Genomic DNA, 26,653 nt, shown 5'->3' with positions numbered 1-26,653 from the left:
AGACATTATGATGGTGCTTTGACAGAATGCAGCATATGTAATGCATTTTTTCAAGACAACACTTACAACTTTGACACATGCAGCTTGATCATGATCAATGTCTCAGAATAGTCTAAGACATCAGCGGTTTAATGGTGGAGCTGTTGGAGATGAGCACCACCAGCCGAGGCATGGGCTTACCCTGTATGTTCCTTTTGTTAGATAGATCGCATATTTATGAGTTGACGCATCTTGGAGCATATCAATAAGAATGAACTGAGGAATTTGTATGTAGTCGTTCTTCCATGACCTTGCGTATGCAATCCAGGCCGCCATATACCTATGTTTGCTGCGTTGTTAATGTAAAGATACTAGAATTACCTATAGTAGAAAATGAGGTCAATTTGCGTGCTGAACATCACTTGTTTTGCCAGTTTCAAGCGTTTGTTTGTGTGAAATAAAACATGGAAGAACCATATCATTGATCTGTCTGACCTCCCCGAAGTTATTCTAAATTATCTATTTTGCCAAAGTTGACAATAACGGGCAGGTGCTCGGTTGATAAGAACAGCATGTGTCTACATGGACCTATCAACCCCGCCATCACCCAGGGCCAATTCTATCATCAGCATCATCTTTCTTAGTTGTCGCCAACATCATGTCTACGCCCGATATCTTATCTATTCCTTCTGCGGAGATCATTAGCAGCAAATCTCATATCCTGCCAGGGCAATTGCACGTTACGGAGTTCTTCTTCAAAGTCCCGCTCGACTATACGGATGCTGACAGCGGTATATGCACCAAGCTGTTTGCTCGCCGAGTCAGAAAGCATGATGTTCCCATCTTCCCACCCGATGACGATGATAACGAAAAAAAGCCCAAGTACGAAAATGGGGAGGCTCCCAAACCATATATGGTCTATCTCGAGGGCGGCCCCGGCTTTGGCAACCGTGAACCACAGGACCATCCCCTTACCAGTCACGCTTTGGCAAGGGGATACCAACTTCTTCTGCTCGATCATCGTGGTGTTGGGCTGAGCTCGCCAGTCTCTGCTGAGGTACTCAAACAGTTTTCCCCAGATGTCCAAACACGTGCCAACTTTCTCGGCCTCATGCGTCAAGACAACACGGTTCGTGACTGTGAAGCTGTCCGCAAATGCCTTACCGCCTCCTGGCCTGCTTCCAAGCAGGCATGGTCCATTTTTGGACAATCTTATGGAGGATTTGTTTCCTTATCCTACCTTTCGATGCACCCAGAGGGCCTGCGCGAAGTCTTTCTCACTGGCGGACTGGCCCCGGTGGGTAAGAAGCCTGATACAGTGTATGAGGCTACTTTTCGCAGGGTTATGGAACGCAATGAGCAATACTATGAGAAATTCCCAGAAGATGTAGAAAACGTCCGTCAAATTGCTGGTTTTATCGAAAGCCAAGGAGGGAAAGTCCCGTTACCTTCAGGAGGCGTCCTTACAGTCCCCCGACTCTTGACAATGGGCATCTCCTTTGGGGGACACGGAGGCTTCGATTCAGTCCACTCGACAATTTTGACACTGAAAACCTCTTTGGATTTCTTTGGATTCTTTAATAGAGCATCTCTGGTACCACTAGAAGGCGGGATCCCCTTTGATACTAACATCATTTATGCCATTCTCCACGAGGCCATCTATTGTGATGGTCCTGGCGTAGCATCGCGCTGGTCAGCAAATGGTGTTGGTAAATCTCTCGAAGCCTTTAGCTGGCTTAACAGCGACTTCTCTACTGCTTCAACCAGTGGACCTCTTTACTTTTCTGGTGAAATGGTCTTTCCTTTTCACTTTGAGACGTATCCAGAGCTCCAAATGCTTCGCGAGGAGGCTGAACTGATAGCCAACCGCGAGGACTGGCCTGCACTATACGACCAGGGGAAGCTCCGCAAGAACAAGGTTCCTGTATATGCTGCATCGTACGTCGAGGACATGTATGTCGACTACGACTTTGCCAGAGACACAGCCAAGCTGGTCAAGGGTACAAAGACCTTTGAGACGAACGTCATGTACCACTCAGCTTTGAGGGCAAAAGCAGATGAGGTTTTGCATCAGCTTTTTAGCCTGAGAGATGATGTTATTGATTAGATGGTATGTACGGCTGTACACAACTAGGGCAAATGCCTCTACCACGAATGAATGATGAATTGACGGATATGGAACTTATTCCCCTTCAGAAATCATAGCCTCTGACGCCTCTACGGTTGCTTATTGTTCATTGTGATACTCGAACCCTCCTTTCGCCCGTGATAGTACCAGCCTACTGGGTAGCAGAAAAGTTGACCTCCTAAGTCTTAGGTTACAAAAACAAACAGCCTAAAGAGCGGAGTCTAAGTAGCATAAGCCGATCTAATAATTTCGTCTCTTATGGCTTCAGCGGCCAAGTTTTCTGATACCCTGAGGCCAGCATAAACCCTGGACAAAAGCATATTCGATCTAAAAAATCAACTTACCACACTTAGTGGTGACGGTTGGGTCTGCTATGTGCAGGTGGACGTCGTCCTAGATGCTGCAGTTCGTCCTCATAGGCCGAAGTATGAGTAGCCTCCATCGAAGGCAGATCCGCCATTGGCTGAGAATGCCTCATCACGGTCTCTCTCAAGATAGTAGCAGCCAGCTCCGGATTGCTCACTAGGAACTCGCTCGTTTCCTCAGGATAGCGCTTCCACAGCAGTGGCTGTAGAAAACCCACACGTGCCATGACCATCTTGAGCAGCTCGTCCACTTCTGGAACGCTGTGATAGAGCTTCCTGCATAGATGCATCATATCCGGCTGTGCAGCGTCCCAGCCTGCCGTCTCGAGCATATCGACACATGAGCGCATCACAGTCTTTCGAAAGTCATCCATGAGGAAACGGTTTGCGCAGATGTAGACGTCGAGATGGAGCTCATATGCCAGGAACCACGTCCGTAGATCCTCGCCTGTGATGCGTTCAGGTTGTTCTTGTAGAGATGCTAATGTAGCCATCGCAGCAGGAGGGATCATGGCCCCAGGAGGCGGCATACCACGCCTGGGCCCTGCTCGAACATAAGGTAAAGGCACATGGCTGTTGACGTCGCGAGACCGATTGGCGCCGCACTGCCAACATCTCGTGAAATCACGCCTTGCGAGGCACCGAGGGCAAGGACATCCAGGTCGATGGCGGCCTGGTTGCTTATCCTGGCCCTCGTCGAGCTCGGTAGCTCTAGCTTGTCGTCGACGTCGACGCCGCCATGAAGAATTCGATGTCCCTGAGCTGGAACTACTGCTTGACGAGCTCGAATCTGAAGCTTCCGCTTGTTCTGAGGCTACTTCAATAGCTTTGCCTTTGTCGACACCGGCTTCTACTTATGGATGAGCACTTGAGTCTGGAGGCATAAAACTGGATCTCTTGACTTACCCAGCACACTCGCTGCTGGTCTGATAGGCTCAAAGGTGCCTTCGTACAAGAAGGCGACTAAGAAATGGAAGACTGCAGGATCCTCCTCCGGCAAGTCAATGATTTGATCGCTTGCTTCCCTGAAATTCCCGCAAAGAGCCTTTTGAAACCACCCAGCCTGAAGGAGAATGTCTCTGTGGACCTAGAATCGACTGTCAGCCTAGTGACGCCTGAGTTGGTCGCTTTAACCTACGTAAAATGTTTGGATATTATTTATAGGGCCGACTCGTAGTGGTATAGGCGGACGGGAATACCGTCCATCTGCCGAACTGACCCAGAGATCCTCTGTCGTGCTGGGCACCTTGCCTTCTGTCTCATCCTGGTAATGTGTCTGTATCACGATGGGTGGAGGAACGCTTGTAGCATCAGCCGGAGTGTGTTCTGTAATGGCTGAACCAGCAGATTCGGCATTTTCGGCATTTTCGGCATTTTCGGCCATAACAACTTTATTAGAATGTCCGATTTATAGACGGGAAGCTATTGTGGTGGAAATAAGGATATCTGATGAGAAGGCGTGAGAAGCGCGAAACTAGGCTTTGGAGATGTTAATCATGCGAATTGTAGCCGGAGCAGGAAATAGGCAGACAGACAGGCAGGCACCTTAGTAGGCATAACATTGACTTAGTACATGCACCACGCAGACGTCTGCAGACCATCCCATATTGGCCAGAAACAGCCAACGGCATGGCATGTCAAACATGTGGGTGGACAATAGCTGCCAATTGCAAGCTGCAGCACCCCAGCCTTTTCTTTCGGCTGACCTGCAGCGGTACAAGCGCTTGGCTGAGATAAGACATGGCCTCTTACAAGTTACGAGAGTCTGGCCTGAATTGCTAAAAGTGACTTACTAATTGTCTTCCATGCCCCAGGGGATTAGACAGATTGACCGCTGAGAGCATAAGAGACAAAATTATTAGGGCAGCTTATGCTGCTTAGATTAGGCTACTTAGACAACTCATTTTTATACCCCAAGTCTTATGAGGCCAACTTTGCTGCAACCAGCGGCTAATTCTCTGACACCTGCTGCCATCTAGATAGGTAGATGGTAACCAATGATTGCCAAGTTGATGCCTTTATCATTTTTTTTTTTTTTGAAACCTCATTGAGGTTTGATCCTATGGATTGTCTGGTTGATCCATTTTATAGGGCAAATTGATATCATACCTAGTTACACGCTGATCGATTTCATGTAGCGCTTAAAAGTCATGCGTGAGTAGAAACCCAGTTTGTTTAAGACTGCATAACATAAAGTGATTCTAGGCACCAGGATTATTCTTCTAGGGAAACAAAAACATTTATGAGACAATTTTGTTGTGTTTCATTCTGTGTACTTATTTGGATAGATGCCTGAGTCTTCCAAGCACACCCTAGTACTCAAGCGAACATTATAAGACAAGCCGCCTCTCAGTCAGTTCAGTAGAATGTATAAACTGGACTACCTACCTACCTTAGTACTAATATATATATACAGCAGCTAGTTATAACCAACTGTAAAAAAGAGGAAACTACTAATATCCATTCCCCTATCTATATGTAGCTGTTTAAAATGATATAAATGAGAAACCTTACCGGAATACGAACGACTGATTCATGGAAACAAAAACACATCATTCACGACAAGCCAGCAGGAGCACCCGCTTACTGCACTTATGCCAAGCGAGTATTCGCAAAGGAACGCAAACTTAACAGACGAAGCGCAAAGCAGATCATCTCCGTCATCGCAAGACACAAGGATCTGCTATTTTGGTCTGATCTTATCTTACTCCGGGAACTCTTCGAAACGAAGGAGAAAGGCCATCTTCTCCCAGACCTCGGCGCATGAATTCCTCTTACACCCCTGTGGAGAAGCAACATCAAGACGTATTGGCCTAATGGACGAGCCTGCTTGAAATTAGAGGTGTTGTTGCCTGTTGATGAAAGAAAGAAAGCAAGACTGGGACGAATCAAGATTTGGGAAAGCTCGAGTCTAGTTAGGGAACATATTTTAGACTAGACTTTTATATCACTTATTATTACTTATTCTTCACATCCTAAGCTTAGGACTAAAGTCGGCTGTTGACCTCGAGATGAACTCCTCGTCTCTTGACACTAGATATGGTAAAACCGACTCTTGGCTTCACATACCGATTTTTGAGGCATACGGTTTCTATTCCGATACCGAACACTAGCTTATTTCTCATGCTGTATTTCATGTCAGGAGATTGTAGAGAAACTGGCCTCGTCACGATTCACCTGTGCACTCTCCTGACGCACGTAGACTACTCCTCATCTATCTCCGCTTGCATCTGAACTTCTTCGAGAACGAATGTTAGTTTTACCAAGTAAAATATATGTGATTGACTCACTCCAGATCTTGCTCGCAGCGTCAGCTATGACCTTTGCCTTGATGAGTAGCTTCTCTTCATATTTCTCTTCATCCTTTCCTTTGAGACGGATCTTGTTTGGTTGTGCCTGGACAAATCAGTATTTCTCATCGGATAGAATTCAAGATTTGTAGTTGGGTTGAGATACTAACCTGCATCAACACTGGGAGCAGCTCTGTAGGATCTGCATTTGCGATTGTTGCTACTGTACGAAAACCGTTCTCCCAGAATACACGTCTGCGAAATGTTAGCAACACTGGTTGTCATTGAAGCAAGGTACACCTACGCTGTCCGGCTTTTGATAAAGGGAATCTTTGCCAAAGCCAGTAGGTCAGCTCTTGCACCAGCCACAAGACGATCAGAAAAATGGTCAAGGGCTGCAGCCATCACTCTATAAACATATTAGTAACGCAATTGATAAAATCCAAGGCGACGCACCCCCAGCTCATTTGTTCACAAAACTTGATCATTCCAGCAGCAAACCCTTGACAAGTTTGTGAAAGGTTTTGGACCATTCCACGAGGCACGTCGTATTTGCGTGCGACTATATGAATGGGGACTTCATTACACAGATCACGCAACTGGAGAGCTAGATAGAAGCGTCGATGCACCCGAGCTATCTGCTTCTCTTCTTGCGTAGTTTCTCGAAGCGTGGCGCCTTGGGCCCTTGTTGACCATTAGTATAAATGTTGCACATCTGCGAGCTGAACTTACAGCTTGAGTATCGTCGTAGGCTTGATACCTAGAAGGCGCAACACCCGCAAACCACTCTCATCCAACCTTTCCATTTCATTTCTGAATACTTGCCAGTTGACCATGACGCCAGACTCTTGGACAGGTGTGAATGTGTATAATACGTGCATCTCCCCATCCATGACAAACGCCTGAAGAGCTCGGCTAAGTTCATCATGGACGAATACACCGTCATCTGGGTCGATGGCGGAGGCCACAATTGCCTTTCCCAATTGTGTCGCTGTGAACATTGACAAAGAATCTTGAGTGATGAAGCCCATGGATTCGATTTCTTCCAGGCTCGAGGTAATGGACTTCTTAACAAATTGGGAGTCATGAGTATGGCTCAACAGCGATTTTGAGAAGTAATCCGATATAGCCTCATGACTTGTTGCCAGACGAATAGATACAACCTCTAGCAGAGCACTGATCATGTTAGCGAAAGGGAGGAATTAGTCAAGGGAAGGACTTGCCGTTGAATACGTCGGTTCTCGGTACTCAAGCAGCTCGCGACTGGTGGCAACTCGGCGTTCATGAGCTCTACAACCTGCTCGAGATCATTCTCTCGGCAGCAAAGGTATGTTTCGCCAATGGGCGCCTTGCCTTGCCTTCCTGCACGCCCTCGCATTTGCCTCAACATGGATGGCCCAACAAAGTCACGTCCCATTCGACAGTTGTGAAGAATTACTCTTCTTGCTGGCCTGTACCTGTTAGCAAAGATCTTAGTATTCAAAGGAACAGACTTGCAGATTAATGCCAGCCGCCAAACTACAGGTGGCAACGCAAACGAGCAATGTTCCAGCATCGTACGCCGCCGCGACGAGATCCCTCTCTTCAGCTGTTAAGCCGGCCTATACTGTTAGAGGTGTTTGTAGGACTAATCACTAAAGACGACTTACGTCTGTTATGGTTAGCTTTGAATTTAGACACTGTTAAAAGACTGTTTCGCTTACGGTGAAATGCAACGCCGTAAAGCACGGTTTCTTCTAACACTGGATCGAGTCCAGTATTGAGACTGCGGAGCTCTCCAAGCAGATCCATTCTCCTGTCCACAACATCAATCCTAAGTTCGTGCGGAGCAGGCATGGCTCGACTAATCCATCGTGCATCCGACTCGCACATGCCGCGACTCCCAGCAAAGACAAGAGCTCCGAAGCCAGCAACAGCAGTCTCGCAAGCCAGTGTTACTACTGCGTTTAGCACTGGGTCGCGCAGCTCCTTGTGAGTAGAAGGCTCGATCCGTCGAATGGGTTTCGTCTGTGCCTGTGTTTGTGTAGTCCGACTATTGAGTTGTGCTGCTGTTTTGATGAGACTGCTTGTAGAACCTGCGGGATAAATGTTGCCGTCATACACGAGATGCTCCTCAATGGGAACCGGTCGATACCGAGTTTCATAACAGTGTCCACCAAGCCATTTGGCCATCATGTCCATATTCTGCTTTCATGTTAGAAAATGTAATTTACATGACTGAAGCGAGCGATTGAACGTACTGGAAGAGTAGCACTCATGCCAACGATTTGCACAGATTGTTCGAGGCTGAGCAACTTGGTCGCCATGAGTTCTAGCAGATACCCGCGGTGATCATCATCAATCATGTGTAACTCATCGAGCACAACCGCGCGAAGTTTAGAGATGGAACAATCGTCAATAGCCGTATTCACGAGTGCATTTGCCTTGGAATTGTCAACGGGGCCCCAGCAAGGAGATCGTATAAACCAACCTTCTCCAGTGTGCACACACCGATATCAAAGTCGGCCCAAGTCGCTCGAACTTTGCCACCTCCAAAGAAACCCACGACACGGACTGCATTTTCATCTGCCCGTCGACGCCATATGCGCTTGTCATCATCGATGGCAGTTTCAGGAGCAAACCGCAACCCTTGTACCACATTACGTAGCCAGCGAACTTTCTCTTGAACCAATGCAACATATGGTAATACAAGGAGGGCCTTTGTCCCTTTTTCTTGCAATATTCTCTTGAGCATAAGCACTGGAGGTGTCAGTCAAGCTCACGCGATACCATTTTAAGTCTCACCATCAGCCACAAGGGATTTTCCACCGCCAGTCGGAGCACAATATACAAGGTTTTTCTCCCCTGTCAGGAGTCCGGGCCCTTTGAGGCACGCTTTTTGCCATGGGTATATCTGTTTTATGCCAAGCGAAGCAAAATTATCTACCATTTGCCGTGGTAGGTCATATGAAGGGTGGCTCAAATCAAGCTCGGGATCACGAGAAGAAGTAGGAGTTGCAGCTATGGCTACCCTCTGAGAATACTCAGAAGGCCCGACTCGCTCATCTAGACGAACAATGCGGCTCGCTGAAATTCTAGGAGCAGTCGAGGGAAGGCTAGAGGCTCGTTGAAATTGAACCGTGGTGCGCGATGCAGGCGGAGCTGTTCTATGTTCTTCCCCTGCAATCGACAAGCTCCTTTTGTGTCCAGCGACAGAAGTTGTAGCGAAAGTAGTCTTGTTCTCATGTGTTGTTTGGACACTAGTCGTGTGCATCAAACCTCGCATGCTCTTCATGGTAAAAAAAAGGGGGTAAGAGGACAAGATGAAAAAGAAAGAAATTCGTATCCGTACAAAAAAAGTCAACAAGAGAGAAAAAAACAGCAATTAAACCTCCAAGTCCATCACTCTTTGTTTGTAAAGTCACCACAAATTTAACGTGACTCGCGTGTCTTGACGTGTCGGGAAACCCAGGAAATAACAGGCAACAAACGCGATGTCACGTGTGTAACTTAGACGGAACGCGGGGGCCTGAAGGGTGAAGGGTGTTCCTGACGATTGTGCCCCGCGGCAAGATGGGGGACGATGATTGGCCACTGAGCCCTGCACTGTTTCCCATCAACCGCCTACGGCAGGTGGCATAAACCTGACCTGCCTACCTTCCCTGCTGGGCTTGCCTCTTCCATTCAGTGTTCCTACGTTAGTGCCCCTGTTTCCATTAATTGATTGCGATCCATGACCTGTGAAATTATTTCCACCCCATTTAGGAGGTATTTGTTTGTATGTGCTTGGTCTATTGAATCTGTGTCATTTGCTGACGATAGATAATGGGTTTTTATTTTATTTTATCTTGGTTCATTTCATGAAGTATCTGCAGCATTTTTCCAGAGGACGTATTTTATGACATTCGGTCGCAGGCTGATTATAGGACAATTACATGCACTCTGTAGATGCGGTGCACATTCCCAGCCTGTCCACGACCTTGCATCTCGTGTGCGCCACTCCCTCTTTGGGTCGGATTACGGGTATACGTGTATCATCGCTGTCCGCTGTACAGCAAAAAGGTCGATATGATTCAGATATTCTGTTTGAAGCTGGTAGAATGATTAATTGAGTCGGTCGATGTTAATCGCGTAGTGTTTTTAAAGTATCTCCTATTCACCGAGGTATCGTGTTGTTTCGCATTGTCTGTACCAAGTCTCGAGTGTCGTTGGTTGACCGTTCCCCTACAGTCGGGTCGGGTGTTTAGCCCCACGACCCTTTCCAATCACCTATGTCCAGTACGTTCTTTTTTTTCGGAGGGGCCACTAAGTTAATTGGCTTGGGGGTGTGCCTTGTCCGATCCGTCTGTGGAATCTTGATTCGACGACCACTTGACAACACCGTGCAGCAGCAGAGCAGAGAGCAGCATCAGCATCGCTTTCATCAGCCTGCAGCTCCGACGCCTTGGCTACCAACACTAACCCGGCTGTCATTTGCTTCTTAATTTTATTTCTTCTTTCCTTCTACCGTATCTGCACCGTAGAGGTCCAACCTGTACTGTGCCACCCTAACGTCTTTTTTTCTTGCCTATCGCCAGATCGGCCGGCTCATTTCACGCGACAGGTCGTGATTCAGACCAGACCGTCACCGAGACATGTCTGTCGTTTCAATTTCGGCATGGCCATTATCTGGGTATGGGTCAAACCTGGCCAGGCCTCCATGTTAAACGCACAGGCTGCGGCACTGTAATATCTCTCTATTATTTTATTCTAGGTGCATGGGAGCCTCACAAAGAACAATGATACGTACCTCGACTCGTGTGGCATTGTCTTCGGTACGAGGAAAAAAAAGGACAGCCACTTGCATAAACGATCAGATATCCACTGGTATGTGTGGCCCACGACTAACGTTGACAAACAAGGTCACAGACTCAAGGTGACAGGTTCTACTTGAGATTGCCGTAATGATGCCAGCACTTGGGTAAATTGTAGCAACGAAAGACTTGAGACATTCACCTCCGATATGGTAAGCTGCTAAGCAAACTCGGCATGGGCCAGACGGGAAAAAAGCCAGTCGAGGTCAAACAAGGGGGGTCTGAGCCCACCATCCATCATTAAAATCATTTACGTATGTAACTACCTCTGATAAGTACTTGTTCTGGTAGCAAATCGGGCTTGCCATTGCCAGGGTAGGCCATACCATGCCTGAGAAGGAACCCGAACAAAACAGCAAAGGACCAAAGACACCGGCGTCCGTTTCTGCCTCTCTCTCTCTCTCTCTCTCGCTTTCTCACACACACACACACACACCCAGAGTCAGATCCTTGTCAATCACGGTACGTACCTAGATGGATCCGCTGCAGGGCATCATCTCTGGGCAAGCAACCGTCTGTCCATCCAACCGGAGCCCCGGCCACGTTTGTGGAGCTGAGAAGGTTCACTTAACCAGCAGCTCAATCCTTAGCCCTATTGCCGACTCCCTCTCGTCAGCTCCCCCCAACTCTCAGGACCTCAACATCATCACCGCACATTCGTGTTTTTTTCTCTGGCGCGAAATTGACGGGCCTAGGTCTAGCTGGGATTGCCGATGGATGAAATGTTCATCGGCACTAGTAGTGTTACTCTATTCGCTAGACTTGGTAGCAAATGACTAGGCCTATCTTTTGTCAGTATTGGACAGCACCAGCCGCACAGTAATATCCATCAACTATTTCAACACAATCTGATCTTAAACGATCAATCGTGTCAGTCCAGATAGCTCAACGTCGCTGGCTCTATTGGGTCAAGACGTCATGATGGTGGAGAGGCAGGAAACAGCTAGTTAGTCGCATCGTCGAAGCAAGAAAATACGGTGGTTTGGGCCAAGGGGTCCATTATTGACGGTGTTGTGCTGTCAAAACGTGGTAACCTGTCTTTTTGCGCATTGCTCCTTGTCGCGCAGCAAGGCGACGTACTCTGAACAGGGCTAGTTATAATGACCCTTTTCATGAGTAAGGTTATATCCAATATGGATGTATTGATAAGATCAGAAAGCTGTAAATTTACATAGGTTTCGGGAAGACATGCCAACAAACCTGACGTGCCAGAAATGACGCGAGATATGAGACTCTGTAACCACTGAAGTCTGCGATGACCGACCCAAATGAAGAGATAACTCGGTAGAGTGAGGTGGATGATGGTACATGTCACTGGCTAGACGGTAGTTTATAAGCTACCTACCTATCAAGGCAGACAGACACCCGTGTATAGTCACTCAGATAAACGGTATAAGTGCGTTTTGCGATGGAAATATGACTCAACGTCAATAAGCCTGCAGTTTTGTCATTGTGGCTTCCCAAGCAAAAAGAAAGGAAAAGTGCGGCCTTAATACCCGGGGACGAGTCTGTAAACATTCGTTGGATTGAGTCGGCGGCGGGAAGGGAGGGTGCAAGGGTGTAGGAGATGTAACGGGAAATGCGGATGACTTGGCACCCCATGCTCTCTCTAATAAGCTCCATGCTCTTCCAAACTCACATTCTTGTGACAAGGTCTTGTAACATCACGCTTTCTTGCAATACATACAGTACAGAACTCTACCCGAAACCGAAATGTAACTTTTGCTCAGCCAAAGTGTGAATATAGAATTCAATGTGATGCGGCAGAGTGACTTTTGAACTGTAACAAGGTACGTACAAAGTACTATGTATGAACGTCGATCTGGTTGTTGGTGCAAGGTGAGCAGGTGCCATGCCCTGCCTGAGACTACATGGGACAGCAATGTGTGAGGGAGCAAAAAGGGTTGTCGAACCGAAGTGAACGAACATCCATTGCCTTCATACCCAAAGTGCTGTGTATAGTGATAGAGAAATCGCCGGACAGAAAGTTCCTTGAAAAGTCTGTACCTTTATCTCCGGCAACAAGGGCAATGATGGATGGCACAAGCAGACAAATCGAGGACGAGCAAAAATGAGACAAGGTTCCATCACTCATTCATCCATTTACGCATAGCTATACCGTCTACATCATTTGCCCGACTGTTTCCAGTTACCTAGCCACCACCACACCTGGCTTGCCTGACTGCGTGCTTAATTTTGGATACTTCTTACACCGATTCACACGAGACTGCATATCTGCATGTGCAGTCTCGGTAAGATCATTTATAGATGTCCCCTTTCGATGCTGTTTATTCAGGTAGTCTTGCATATGTGAGTATCTAGGAAATACTGCCTTGTCAAACTCAGCTTTGACAGTCTTATAGGCCCTAAATTAGATTTTTGCACCAAAAAAGGCGACTTGACGTCTCGACCAGACGGAGCCAAACCAATGCCAATCTACAGAGTATGGTGACCCGGCTTCGTAGTGGTTCTGAATTCTCCCCCCCCAGGCGTGGCCTGGTCTTCTCTTTGTGGGAAGACCCGTGGACCCATAGACACGCCTCAGAGTTGGGTTGAGATCCGTCGGCTCGTCAGTGCTGCGAGACCCAGATGGACCCCCGTGGAGACTTGAGGTAACGCTGATGACCAGGGTGATGGATGTAGAAACTGTGTTGACATTTATCGTGCCTGGGGTGCAAGATAGGTTTTCTTGGGTGCTCATCAGCCGCCACCTGATTAGTGGCTACCTGCTCGCTACCTGCTCGGCTCTAAAACAACCCCTGCCGTGCACTATAATCAGAGTGGATGCATCGACCAGGCCAGGGCCGCCGCCTCGGGGTGCCAGTGCCAGGACGTTTCTTCTCCCAGCGCCTGGGAATCATGCCTCTTCCTCCTTCTTAACCTTACTCACTCCATCTTTCAGAGTAGTAATCAATATCTATCTCGAGCTTCTAGCTCTACTCACTTTCCACAGCCGGGACGGATTTGTTCCACCTCGAGCTATTTTCATCTCGTCTCTTATATCACTATTAGAGCTCTACACCTTATACGCCTTGCACTCTTGCCCACCTAGGCTATTTCATCCTCGCAGCTTCCGCCATCAAGCCATCACCTCGGGCATGCCTTCATACGCGATTCACCACATCTCATCGTTGCGCAAGTGATTCTCTGCTGCATGTCATGGCCCAACAAAATGTGAGTCAAAACTTCTATTTCCTCTAACGAAAACCTTCACTCGCTTTCTCCCCACTATGCTTTTTTATGTTTATACCTGGGCTCTCCCATTTCACTTCGAACCTATGAGGTTGTGGGCGCGATTGGACCTGGTTTCTAACACAAAACTCAGGACTCCAAAGTCTCAGACCCAGACGCTCAATCTGCCTCCGACCCAATGACTACTCAATCGGGTTTGGACAGCGCGGCCAAGGATGCCAGCGCAGACGCAGCTTCTGGGTACGGCACTCGTTCTCGCAACAGGAACAGCTCATCGCGTATCAACTACGCTGAGGATAGGGATATTGATGCTGATGTTTATGATTATTATCACGACAAAAAAGACGGTGACTCCAAAAAGACGTCTCGTCAGTCCAGTGCTGCTGTGAACAGCGATGCGCCGCCCCGTGGCGGTGCCAGCTCGCGCAAGGCTGTCATTGACGAGCCGTCCAAGCCAGCGCAACCAGCAAATGTTCCCAAGGAGCAACAATCGGGCAGCTCAAACAGTTCTTCTACCACCACACAGCCGCCGGCTGCTTCTTCTCAGCCTACACGGAAACGCAAGGTTGCAAGCAGTTCAGCAGGTTCCACTAACCAAGCTACGTCGACTACCACCAGCAACACGACAAAAAAAGCAATGACATCCGGAACAGCTGCCGGCATTTCATGGCCCGAAACTAACATGTTGACTTTTGAAAACTCCAAAGGACAGCCCGTTGATGGTCAGATGATAGCCGACGATGGCACGGTGCTAGAGCCAAATGGTAACGTCTTGAAAAAAAAAGTCCACCAGAAATTTAGATTGAGCGTAGCTAACCCGGCGACGCAGATCATGTGTACCTTGTCTGTGAGCCGCCTGGAGAACCCTATTATTTGGGCCGCATCATGGAATTTCTTCATGTCCAGAATGACAACAGCAGACCTGTGGAGGCAATCCGCATAAACTGGTACTACCGACCAAAGGATATTGGCCGAAAGTCCACAGACACACGTATGGTCTTTGCGACCATGCATTCCGACATCAGCCCGTTGACTGCGCTTCGCGGGAAATGTCAGATTCACCACAAAGCCGAGATTCCCAACATGGACGCATACCGCAAGACGTCGGACAGCTTCTGGTACGACAAACTGTATGATCGGTATATCCAAAAGAATTACGACCTGATTCCGACGCGTTCCATTGTCAACGTTCCAGCCAACGTGAAAAAGGTGCTTGACGAACGCTGGAAGTACGTGCTAGTCGAACAGGGGCGTGGCAAGGAGCTCACTAGTGCCGTTAAGCTCTGCAAGAGATGCACAGGCTATTGCGCAAGGTACGTACCACATTTTGACTTACACTGCCCCACGTCCCTGTCCCACCCACGTTCAGTGGCTGACTTGATTGGCGCACTCCAGCAACGACTCAGTTGACTGTGCCGTATGCCAAAACACGTATCATATGAATTGTGTGAACCCGCCTCTACTCAAAAAGCCATCCAGAGGTTTCGCATGGTCATGCGCCGCCTGCAGTCGTGCGCAAGAGCGAAAGCTGGAGGCTCGCAACACTCCTAATGTGAATGATCCAACCCTGGATGCCGACGATGACGAGCCAATGGATGAAGAGGACGACGAGATGCAGGGGGTCGACACCAGCCGCACGAGTCCGGAAGAAGGAGACCATGCTCCCCACGAAGGCACCGCGGAACAAATATACCAGGCCTCGCTCTGGCCTTACCGGTACCTAGGAATGCACTGCAAGCCTGAGGATGCTCTCGACTATGATGACAGAATTCATCCCCGCGCAGCTACGAGAATTGGCCCAAGGAACCAAGCGACAGTTTTGCCATGGCCAGGACAACCGGTAGAGTATGTCAAGCCGCTCGAGTTCAAGAAGAATGGCAAAAAGGATACCAAGTCAAAGGAAGCATTGGCTGCGATCGAGGCTGAAAAGATCTCTCGCGGAAATCGACCAAAATGGGTACAGGACATGCCTCCTGGCTACACTGTCCGAGGCGAGGATTATGATGAAGACGACCCTAACTGCACCGCAAAACCCATGTGGATACCCCCTTCAGAGGACGTCATCAAAGAGAAGGACATCAATCAATACATGGAAAAGGCCAAGGCAATGGCCAAAGATCTTGGTTTGCCAGAACGCTCGACAAACCTCCAGGATGTTGCTGCCGACACGTTGTTCCACACTGGATTTGACACGAAACGTGCCCTCAAGGCTCTTCCCGAAAAGGAAAAGGTGGAATTCAGAGAGCCAGAGTTGACACCAGCAGAACAAAAGAAGTTTGAAGAAGCTGTTATCAAATACGGCTCCGAGCTTTATCTCGTGAGAAAGCATGTCAAATCCATGTACTACGGCATGGTGACCCGCTACTATTATGCTTGGAAGAAATCAGAGCGAGGGATGCAAGTCCTGGAAAATATGGCTGGTCGAAAGGGGAAGAAAGAGGCGAAACGAGCAGAAGCTGCCGCCAACAAGATGGCTGACGACGTTGCGGACAACGACGACGATTCCGCCTTTGACGCCGAGAAGGCAAACCAGAAGAAGCGAGGATTTGTGTGTCAATTCTGCTCGACAACCTCATCCAGGCAATGGAGACGTGCCCCGAACCCTACATCCGGCCTCGTCAACGATGGTGGCTCTAAAAATTCGAACAAGGACAAAGGTCAAGAGCGAGTGGTTGCACTGTGCCGCCGATGCGCCGAACTCTGGCGACGGTATGCCATTCGGTGGGAGGACATGGAAGAGGTGGCCAAGAAGGTGGCACAGTCAGGTGGCCGAGCTTGGAAGCGCAAGCAAGATGAAGAACTTCTCAAGGAACTGCAAGCCGCAAAGGAGATGGGCATGATGACGCCGGAGCGTGCGCCAACCCCCTCAGCGGTGCCAGCAGCTGTTGCCAATGTACAGGAACCGCCACGGAAGAAGCTCAAGAGTGTGCCTTTGGATAAAGACGTAGATAACGGCCACTCTGATACCGCCAGCGCAGCTGGCTCTACTACGTCTAAAAAGAAGGACAAGGACAAGAGTGTGGAAAGAGTCACAGTTCCCGAGATGCCAAAGCCTCGAGTTCTGCCATGTGCAGTCTGTGGCGAATTGGAACCTCGGGGAGATCAACACCTCTCATGTCGAGAATGTCGCTTGACAGTACACCGCAACTGCTACGGTATTATGGACAACCGGAATCCCGGGAAATGGACATGCGACATGTGTGTGAACGATAAAAACCCGCAGGTTTCGATTCATTACAAGTGCATTCTGTGTCCTCACGAGTACACAGAGCATGATTTTGTGGAACAGCCAAAACTGACGCACCACAAAAAGAAAATGTCAGAGAAAGATCGAGAGAGGGAGCGTTTGGAAGTTCAGCAAGCTCGAAAGGCTGCAGACTTTTACCGCAAGAAGCAAGAGGACATGAATCGACCAGTCAACCCTCGGGAGCCACTCAAGAGAACTGCTGACAACAACTGGGTCCATGTTACTTGCGCTGTTTGGACTCCAGAAGTCAAGTTTGGCAACGCCAAGGCATTGGAACCCTCAGAGGGCATCCCCTCAATCCCCAGGGCTCGATACAATGAGACCTGCAAAATCTGCGACAAGGTTGAAGGTGCCTGTGTCTCTTGTCATCAGTGTCGCACTCCGCGTAAGTATTTGTGCTGGGATAACTGTGTTTCGATTTGCTGACTGGAGATATAGTACATGTGGAATGTGCACGACAACAGGGACATATTCTTGGGTTCGAAATTTCACCTGTGAAAGGCTCTCGGAGAGACCAGGTCAACGTTGTAACCGTCAATGGAGAAAGTGGCACCATGTCAGCGACAGTGTGGTGCAAGGAACATGCTCCTACCAAGACTACTATTCATCATATGCACGACATTGTGGACGATTCGGGACTTAACGCCCTGCAACTCTACGTTCAGAATTTCAAGCAAGCCGACCTCACTCTGACAGGCACCGCCCGCAAGGCCAACCTCATGACGAATGCAGCCAAACTGACTGGCACAGCGACGCAGCCTGGTCTACGCAGGTCTTCAACAACCACTCTGCCCACAAGCCATCAGCACAATGGGGATACAGGAGCGGCTGCTTTGGATCCCAGACAGCCAGGAGGAAAGGTTTGCATTACTTGCGGTATCGACGTCAGTCCGAAATGGTACCCGATTGACAATTCACAAGAACGCGAACTCACCAATGGCCATTACGGCACACTTGGAAGCGAGGCACAGAAATTTGTGGAACAAAGGCGCTTTCAGTGTCACCAGTGTCGCAAAGATCAGCTCGCAGCGAAGGCGCACCCACCGCCACGACAATCACCCGCCATGCCAGACGCTCCGCCGCCCCTTGCCCAAGAGGCAGCTATATCAGCAACTGCAGCGCCACCTCTGCGCAGTCCGCCTCAGATGATCGCTCAACGTGAAGCACATGCTGCTGCTTATGCCTGGCCGCCTCATGGCCATACTCAGACAGGAACCCCAGCGATGCAAGCGCCTGCGCTTGTTGCCGATCATGCCCTTGGAGCTCGACCACCAGCTCCTCACGCCTATGCAGCTCCACCACCTCATCGGCCAGCATATAGCGATTGGGGCCGGCCCGCAAGTCAGCAAAGCTCTCCTTCTCGACATATAAACGGAGGGCCTCCTCCCCCTCCCCCTCCCCCTATTCACAATGCACCGCCAATGTCGAACTTGTCTTCCTTGCGACCACCGCCCGTAGTCGGGCCTGTGCCGCCTCCACCACCACCTGCGAACCATCACGGCGGTCACCCTTCGTCGCCATACACTAATGGATTGCCATTATCTCCTCGGCAACTCAATGGACCAGCACCCCCATCTAGATACGCTCACCCATACCAACACCATGGGCGACCTGTCCCTCCAGCACACCTTCCACCGAACATGGCAAATGGGGCGCCGCCGCCGCCTCCCCCGCCACCCAGGGGAGAGGGATACCCTCATGAGATTAATCCGCAAAGACCACCATACACTCCTCAGACGAGCCCGCCTGGCTCTCGCAACGGACATCCACCTCCACAAAATCGTCCAGCAAGCGGAGCAAGCGCCAGCCCTTCGCTGCGAAACCTCCTATCGTAACTTAACGAACGGTCAATGGCAGCTGCACCCATATACGACTTTGATAGGCGCAACTCAGTATACTTATATACATCCCTCAATGAGGGCACGATTGATTCTGGGGGCTGAGTGTGATTAGATTGATTGATAGTCAAGGGGATCGATTGCATTGGGGTTAGCGACTTGGGTATTGGAATGAGATGCGGATGGAAACCATCTTTGTTAGAGTATTACTGTAAAAGGCACAGGAGTATAGTGTCGGATCCTTTTAGCTTATTATAGATAAAATCAAGAAATGCCAGTTATGACAATTGCTTGTGTACTTTCTTAGGTGTTTTTACAAGGAATTTTTGAATGTTTGTTTCCTTGTTTCCTGATTTCTCGTTTCCATGGTTCTTTTTGACTTTATCCACTATCACAAACTAAAAGGGAAATTGCATAGACATCTCACTAAGTTGCAGTATGAACCAATTAGAAGATCGACCCGTTTTCCTGGCTGCTAGCGAGTCTAACTGCTTCTAGCTAGTGGCTTCTTGCTGTCCACTCCAAGAACTGAAAGCCCAGTGTACGTTCAGACGTCCCCAGGTCCCTAGGTAAGCCTCAGGGTCTATCTAGTCTTTGACGACAACTGTAATCCACGTTTATGATTAAACCTTGTTGGATTAATTTTTTTACTTTACTTGTTAGATATAGCATCAGTGATAATCAATGGATTTCGCATCAAGAACCAAACCCCAAGTCGCAAGTCAAGGATAACACCCTTACATCTTGAAAATGACGTCCCTTTCCATACAGTGGAGGTAGGTAGTACCTACAACCAACCTTGGCAGGGTACGTACAGTACCTCAGTCGTGGCGTTTCAGGGCTGAGGTGGCTCAGACTAGAACCTCTCTCACCTCAGTTCAACATCAGCCAGAGTAGCATCTCGACGTTCTATCTCTCCCTCCCTTCTTAGTCACTGCATCATTCTTTTTTTAAGCTGCCTTGTAGCGTTGAAATTCAGAGAAACATAAGGCGAGCTGATTGCACTACTATCAACTGTGTCGTCATACAGCCAATTGCGACCGTGATACCTACCAACATCTTCAACCACGCCTGTCCCTGCCGATCCATATCTTCCCTACAGAGCGAAACTCGTTCTTCATTCCTTCGCATAGCGGATCTTTTATCATCTAAAAGCCCTATCTTAAAAGCTAAGGGCCGATTGATTACGAACCGAGGATCCATAGTTCCACGAGCTACCACATCTACCACCATTCATCATGGCGCAAGTCCTCCTTGACCTCTTTTACTCCTTCGGGAACTGCCTCAACTGCTTCCCCGGGAACCCCAACCTGAAGATCAACAACCGAAGCTTCAAGATCCTAAGACTTCTCGGAGAAGTAAGACCCTGACCCCAAGTCTTCCGGGTTACCCGTCACTGACAGGCGCTAGGGCGGTTTCTCATACGTCTACCTCGTCGAAGATACCTCTACACATGAGCTTTTCGCCCTCAAGAAGATCCGATGTCCTTTCGGCGCCGAATCAGTCCAGCAGGCTATGCGCGAGGTCGACGCCTATCGTCTCTTCTCCCACGTCCCGACCATCATCTCCGCCATTGACCACTCTGTTGCGACCGAGCGCGGCGCTGACGAAGCTACAAAAACCGTATACGTCCTTCTACCGTACTACAAGCGCGGCAATCTACAGGACATGATCAATGCGAACTTGGTCAACCACGATCGCTTCCCCGAGCGCCGCCTCATGCTGCTTTTCCTTGGGGTGTGCAAGGCTCTTCGCGCCATGCATGATTACAAGCCTGCCGTGGAGCGCATGAACATGGGCCGAGAAGAGGATGAGCTGAACAATGGCGAAAGAAATAACACAAGAGGCAAGCGCACCGAAGAAGAGGAAGAGGGTGAGCAAGAGCGAGGTCTGCTGGAAGGCGAAAGCCAAGTCAACGGCGGCAGGTCAATTCAGCATTATTCCCACAGAGATATCAAGCCAGGTAAGCAGTCATCTGTGCCAATTTACTTCTTTCAGGAGCTAACGTAGCATCAGGTAACATCATGATTGATGACACTGGTTCGACCCCGATTCTTATGGATCTTGGATCCGTTGCGCCCTCACCTATTCCCGTAACATCACAATCTCTCGCCCTTCAGATCCAAGACACAGCCGCCGAGCACTCAACAATGCCTTACCGCGCCCCTGAGCTTTTTGACGTCCAGACCGGCATGGTGATCGACACAAAGGTTGATATCTGGTCGTTGGGCTGCACTCTCTACGCTTGCCTCGTTGGCAAGTCACCTTTTGAGATGCGCTCGGATGAGACTGGTGGTACCCTGTCGTTGTGTGTTTTGGGTGGTGACTGGCGTTTCCCCGATGAGGGCCCTGCTGGTGTCAAGCGGAATAACAGCATGCGCCCGCAGCAGGGACAGCCGCAGCAGCAGCAGCAAGCACCTGCGGTTGAGATTAGCGAGCCTATTCGCGAAGTCGTGAGGAAGTGCCTCTGTGTCGAGCCTGCGGAGCGGCCTGACATCAACGAGCTCATTCAAATGGTCCAGACAGTCATTGAGGAGCTACCTGATGATTCTAATTAGGTGCTACATATGTGTGGGTGTGTGTAATTTTCAAGGTACTGTGCTACAGAGCGACGAGTTATGGATACCGGGAAAGATATTTCCTTGTTGATCTTCTACGGGTTGAGGATGCATTCGCCTTGGCCTAGATGTTTATAGCTATCAATTCACATGAAGGAAGTGGCGTTTTAGGAATCGCAAATAGAGCCATTTATTGGTAATTGACTAAGTTCTTGTTTCATGGCCATGCTGCTCTCGGTTACTGCACCAATCGTGCTACAACTGATGCCCAGTTGGGTGGAATGCCGTGGTAACCCATCAAGTCTCATTCTGTTTAATCCACAGTGTAATATTGAGCAAGACCAGTCGGCTTGCTAGCATTTCAAACGACAACCCAACGCCTGTCTTGTTCTGAGTCTGTACAAACGCAACCCTCTAGCTCCGTGTCGCTCTACAGCTGGAGTTTAAAGGTGGCGACTTCGAAAGGTCGCAGCGTAATTGGGATCTTGCCATCTTCATGTTCAATTTCTTCCAGGTCATCCTCCAAGATGTTTGTCTTGGTGACACGCTTGACGTCAAAGCTCGTTTTGATTGTACCACGACTGCGACCACCCAGTGATTCGTATACGCGAAGAATGATGCTTTGGCCCTTGTTCACACGTAAACCCTCCTTTCGGGTCACGTCTTCATCGTCCTGGCCTCGCTTGATGGTGTCAAGCACCAGAGAGTCGGACTCGTCAGTGTTGACAAGCTTGATGGGCGCACTAGAAAGGCTTTCGAGGGCGACCTTGGAAGCAGTGACAGGCTTCAGAGGGTTGTTGAAAGCATACGCAGCCTTGACCGTGGTCGAAGACAGGCCTCCCTTGTGGGGAAGAATGGCCCATCGAATGGTGTGACGTCCCATATCAGCATTGGCATCGGGTGCCTTGGGCGATCGTAGAAGTGACAATCGCATCATCTTGCCGGCGGTCGCGAAGCCATATTTGCAGTCGTTCAGGATAGAAACACCATAGTTGTTCTCTGAGAGATCAGCGAACTTGTGACAGCACACCTCGAATTTGGCCATATCCCAGCTTGTGTTGTAGTGGGTTGGTCGCTTGGTGATGCTAAAAGCTGTCTCGTACGAAGCCTCATTGTTGACAACGTTGACAGGGAATTCAACCTTGAGGAACTTAGAATCTTCGTGCCAGTTGACGTTGGCCTTGACATCAATCTGAGGAGGTTGGCCTTTAAGAGCCGCTGAGAGGGTGGTGTATGACTTGATAGAACTGTTTTCGCTGATCTTTATCTCAGTGACGAGAGTAACTCGATGGGGCTTCTGTTCAAAGATCTTGGTCTTGCCATATTCAACATTTCTGCGGGCATCGAGATGGTAAACTTCAACATCCCAAGCCTGCCAGTAAAGCGGAATATCGTCGAATATGACAAACTTGTTCGCCTCACCACCCTTTTCGACAACCTCACGATCATTCTCAATGTCGTAAATCGATGTGATGACGCCGTTGTCGACAACAACACGGAGTTGGTCGTTTTGCAAGACATATACATCGGTTGACTGTTCCATTACGGTGACTGCAGGCTTCTCCTCTTGCATCTTGAACGAGCGGAGGGCTAGTAGTTGGCCGTCACCACATGCGACACCGACTTCACTATCGGAGAGCTCTACGAGCTCCTTTCGGTGCCAAGGCAATGTGTTGATAGCCACCGATTCATTGAGAGAGGATGAGAACTGGCTGGCAACATTGAGCGAATCGTAGAGATCGTTCAGAAGACGTTTGCCAGTTTCAAAAACTTCAGCGTAAACCTAGGAACGGATTAGCAATGCCTTTGAGCTGGGTGGAAAGTACGCACCTTATCAGAATCATCGTAACACATCTCAATGCTACTTCCTGGTAGACAGTCATGGAACTGGCAGAGAAGTACAGATTCCCACATGTCATCGAGATCCTTGGTTGGATACTTGTACTTCTTGTTCTTGATCGATGCAAACGTGGCCAATTGCTCGATGTCTCGTAGCATCACCTCGGCCTTTCTGTTGTAGTACTTGTTGTTGGCCTGTGTGGTGTATGTTCCTCTGTGTAGCTCGAAGTAGAGTTCGCCATACCAGGTAGGGAACTCGGTGGCTTTCTGGTTCAGTCGATCAAAGTAGTCGTCAACGGTCAAGCCCATCTTGATCTTTGGGATTCCACCAATAGTGTTGCTAATTCCAGCACATCGACGGAGCTTTTCAAAATGCTGCCAAGTAGGACCGCCACCGCCGTCACCTTTGCCGAAGACAAGCAGAGAAGAGCTGTCAACTCGCATCGTTTTGTGTTTCTCAATACTTCTCTTCAAGTCGCCAAAATCGGCGTTGGCTGTGTATGTCTCGGAAGGAGGCATATGGCAAATGACTTGGCTTCCATCGGGACTCACCCACATGAATGTCGTATGAGGGAAGTTATTGATATTGTTCCAGCTCAGCTTCTGGGTCAGGAAACGATCCATGTCGGCCAGGCGACAGAGTTGAGGAAGCTGGCTCGAATATCCAAAAGTGTCAGGAAGCCAGAACGTGCGACATCTCGAGCCGAACTCGGCCTCAAAGAACCGTTGGCCGTAGAAGAATTGTCGCACAAGCGATTCACCACTGGGCAGATTTGTGTCGTGCTCGACCCAGCTACCACCGATAGGGTGGAACTGGCCCTCCTTTACCTTCTGCTTGACTCGCTTGTAGGCAGCAGGATAGTAGGTCTTGAGCCACTTGTACTGTTGAGCTTGGGAGCAAGCAAAATTGGCCTCTGGGTAGCGCTCCATGAGATCGCATTGGTTCATCCAAGAGCGAACGACTTTGCGCTTTGTTTCAGCCCAAGGCCAGAGCCAGCAACTATCGATGTGGCAATGACCAATTCCGAAGACGACGGGATCCTTTCCTACTTCATACACCTTGTGAGAGTCAACATCGGGACCGAGAATTTCACGAGCAATTTCTCGGCACTTGAGGATAGAGTCCTGGTTGTTGACCTCGAAGGTGTTGATGATCTTCATGGCTACAGCCAATGCATGATTCTGCTCAGCCGAATTTTCAGGAAGTTCACGGGCAGCGTCGCCGATCTCCCAGATATCTATGTGAAGCTTGCGAGCTGGTACGTTGACAGCCACAATATCGGCTTTGCTGAGGTTGAAGCGTCTGTTGGGATCCGGCGGAGCAATGGTAGTAGTGCCGTTGGGAGCGTTTCCAAACATGCCATTACAAGCCATTTCAATATAAATAGTGTGCTCTTCGCCATCGCGGAATGAGTCGGGAATGATCCACTCAATGCGCTCTCCGCTGCCAGTGAGGCCTTGAATGGGGACACCATCCTCTGTCCAGATAGTACCCTCGTTGCTGGCATCCCAATGCAGTTCAATGAGCTCTTCATGCTTGATGTCCTCGGGAATACGAAGGATAACCTTGAACCAATGAGTGGACCAGGAAGGACCAAAAGAAGTGCCGGTATGGGTTTCCCTGAATTCGTGACTGACAGCATCTTCAAATGTCGGACGGGAAAGATCTGGTGCGTCCCAGACGGAGAGTTGCACATGAGGCTTGCCTGAGTATCTAGCATTATCCATGTTCCTATTTTAGATGATAGTCAGCAACGATTTCACTTTTGAGAGCTGGTATGTCATACGCCTGTAAGTTGACCTTATAGTACTGTCCTGACTTATAGAACGGTTCAATGCGACCCTTCAGAATGCTCGTTTTGGGAACACCGACGGGCCGCTCGGCGAAGAGAGGGTAGGAAGAATCATTTCCCTTTGGCTCGGTACCGCCACCCATAGTGAAGATGTCGGGATGTCCTGGAGCAGGAGGGGCTGATCGATTCGAGATACGTCGCTGCTTCCCGGAAACCGGTGGTCGAAGCTGGTCTTCAGGGGGAGGCGAGTGACGAGGACAAGCTGCGGAAGTCGACGACACGCGGTGGAATGTATTGTTGATACTACTGGATTATAGTGAGCAAACGCTTGGGGGGTTGATGAGGACGTCAAACGAAGAGGAAACGAGAACGGGACGAGGGGACAATGATGAACAAATATGGAGCACGTCACGAGGAGAGGAATGAGAATGAATTGGTATTGTATAGCTGAGTTCGGTGTTGAGAATGTACGGCACGTATGTCTGTGAAACGTAGGCGCGGGAACCAAGCTCTGTGTTAAGCTCTGTGCTAGGTCAAGTGAGCTCCGACAAGCTCCAACGAGTGGGCGTTACGAGTGCCGATCGAGAGTGCTGACAATAACAACAGTGCATGGCGGTGTATCAACGGGTCGAGGCTTTTCTGTCAAGACTTGTCAAGCGCCAAGCCAGGACGAAAGCGGGGGATTGCCAACCACAAGTCAAGCAGCCATTCTCGTCGAGTCCTTGTACAGGGGTTGACGCACTTGCGGCACAGCAACCGGGGGAGGGGCCCCGCTAGACTCAGAACGACCAATCTCCTAGGCTAAGCAGTGCCTGGAATGGATCCAGGTGATTCTGATCGGGTGTTGGGGAACCGGCCGTGTCTCTGTATGCGGGGAGGAGATGGAGCCGGTTCTCAGGAGGACGAACATGTTGTGTCACTAATAAATCAACCATCACGTACCTCATGATGCCAATATTTCGATTCCTGGTCGACAATATGTAGGGAGAACTCGATAGTGACTTTGAACATTAGTGATCTAAAGCGATGATCGGCAATGCGGTTGCGAATGGACATAAACAAACTAAGAGCTCTGGGGAGAAGATGGAATGTTGATGAAAAGAGGAGCAACAGGTTAAGGATGGAGGTTAGGTAGCGAATACAATGGATGTTCACAGGTGAAAGAATGCTTAGAGACTACTGGCTTCTGATGCAATTCCTAGGTATTTTGGGGGGAAGCCACGGCGGGCTTGACCGAAAGTTGACAGTCTTTGCTCCTGCTGTCTGATTGGAATCTGAGGTTTGTAATGACGCCAGGCACGAGCCACAAATCAAAACCAACAACAAGGCAAGCGCTTCACCTCAGACTCGCTCTTGACTTCTATGACCGAGTTTAGAATCATTGCAAGGAGTAGGTATTTGTGGCCAGGAAGGTGTTGAAAATGCGAAGATGAATCCGACGACATTGGGGACAAAGCCAAGCAATACCGATTCACTATTTCTTGGAGAAGCAGTTTATATGCTCCTACTGAAGCCCGGATCACTAGAATGTTAAAATAAATATCTCTTGATTTATTGTCCATTTGAATAGGACAATGCTTCTAGATTTATCA

The 26,653-nt window shown here is 49.2% G+C and overlaps 6 protein-coding genes across 6 annotated transcripts, besides 2 other annotated features; 3 read left to right on the top strand and 3 right to left on the bottom strand.

Annotated features, from left to right (window-relative positions):
• Nucleotides 1-637: 637 nt before the first annotated feature.
• FPSE_11830 (uncharacterized protein) lies at nt 638-2,086 on the top strand (the record flags this gene model as incomplete). The annotated part of the gene is made up of 1 exon (XM_009264947.1): nt 638-2,086. One exon carries the CDS (start codon nt 638-640, stop codon nt 2,084-2,086), a length of 1,449 nt encoding a protein of 482 aa, XP_009263222.1.
• Nucleotides 2,087-2,456: 370 nt separating this feature from the next.
• FPSE_11831 (uncharacterized protein) lies at nt 2,457-3,856 on the bottom strand (the record flags this gene model as incomplete). The annotated part of the gene is made up of 3 exons (XM_009264948.1): nt 2,457-3,322; nt 3,379-3,559; nt 3,611-3,856. 3 exons carry the CDS (start codon nt 3,854-3,856, stop codon nt 2,457-2,459), a joined length of 1,293 nt encoding a protein of 430 aa, XP_009263223.1.
• A 1,819-nt stretch (nt 3,857-5,675) lies between these two features.
• On the bottom strand, nt 5,676-9,036 carry FPSE_11832 (uncharacterized protein; the record flags this gene model as incomplete). The annotated part of the gene is made up of 12 exons (XM_009264949.1): nt 5,676-5,710; nt 5,763-5,868; nt 5,933-6,017; nt 6,067-6,171; nt 6,219-6,446; nt 6,495-6,927; nt 6,996-7,213; nt 7,323-7,350; nt 7,412-7,946; nt 8,003-8,185; nt 8,233-8,501; nt 8,547-9,036. 12 exons carry the CDS (start codon nt 9,034-9,036, stop codon nt 5,676-5,678), a joined length of 2,715 nt encoding a protein of 904 aa, XP_009263224.1.
• Nucleotides 9,037-10,983: 1,947 nt separating this feature from the next.
• Nucleotides 10,984-11,012: a microsatellite.
• A 2,741-nt stretch (nt 11,013-13,753) lies between these two features.
• FPSE_11833 (uncharacterized protein) lies at nt 13,754-18,868 on the top strand (the record flags this gene model as incomplete). Its single annotated transcript, XM_009264950.1, has 5 exons — nt 13,754-13,768; nt 13,920-14,550; nt 14,616-15,099; nt 15,182-17,418; nt 17,472-18,868. 5 exons carry the CDS (start codon nt 13,754-13,756, stop codon nt 18,866-18,868), a joined length of 4,764 nt encoding a protein of 1,587 aa, XP_009263225.1.
• Nucleotides 18,413-18,436: a microsatellite.
• A 1,241-nt stretch (nt 18,869-20,109) lies between the features above and the next one.
• FPSE_11834 (uncharacterized protein) lies at nt 20,110-21,429 on the top strand (the record flags this gene model as incomplete). Its single annotated transcript, XM_009264951.1, has 3 exons — nt 20,110-20,229; nt 20,282-20,834; nt 20,888-21,429. The coding sequence occupies 3 exons, from the start codon at nt 20,110-20,112 to the stop codon at nt 21,427-21,429; spliced, it is 1,215 nt and encodes a 404-aa protein (XP_009263226.1).
• Nucleotides 21,430-21,859: 430 nt separating this feature from the next.
• On the bottom strand, nt 21,860-25,204 carry FPSE_11835 (uncharacterized protein; the record flags this gene model as incomplete). The annotated part of the gene is made up of 4 exons (XM_009264952.1): nt 21,860-23,212; nt 23,260-23,736; nt 23,821-25,000; nt 25,056-25,204. 4 exons carry the CDS (start codon nt 25,202-25,204, stop codon nt 21,860-21,862), a joined length of 3,159 nt encoding a protein of 1,052 aa, XP_009263227.1.
• Between the last annotated feature and the right edge of the window lie 1,449 nt (nt 25,205-26,653).

Source organism: Fusarium pseudograminearum, chromosome 4 (assembly GCF_000303195.2).
Source record: "Fusarium pseudograminearum CS3096 chromosome 4, whole genome shotgun sequence".
Lineage (NCBI taxonomy): Eukaryota > Fungi > Ascomycota > Sordariomycetes > Hypocreales > Nectriaceae > Fusarium > Fusarium pseudograminearum.
Note: the sequence above shows the minus strand (reverse complement) of the source record. Positions and strands in the feature narration are given on the sequence as shown.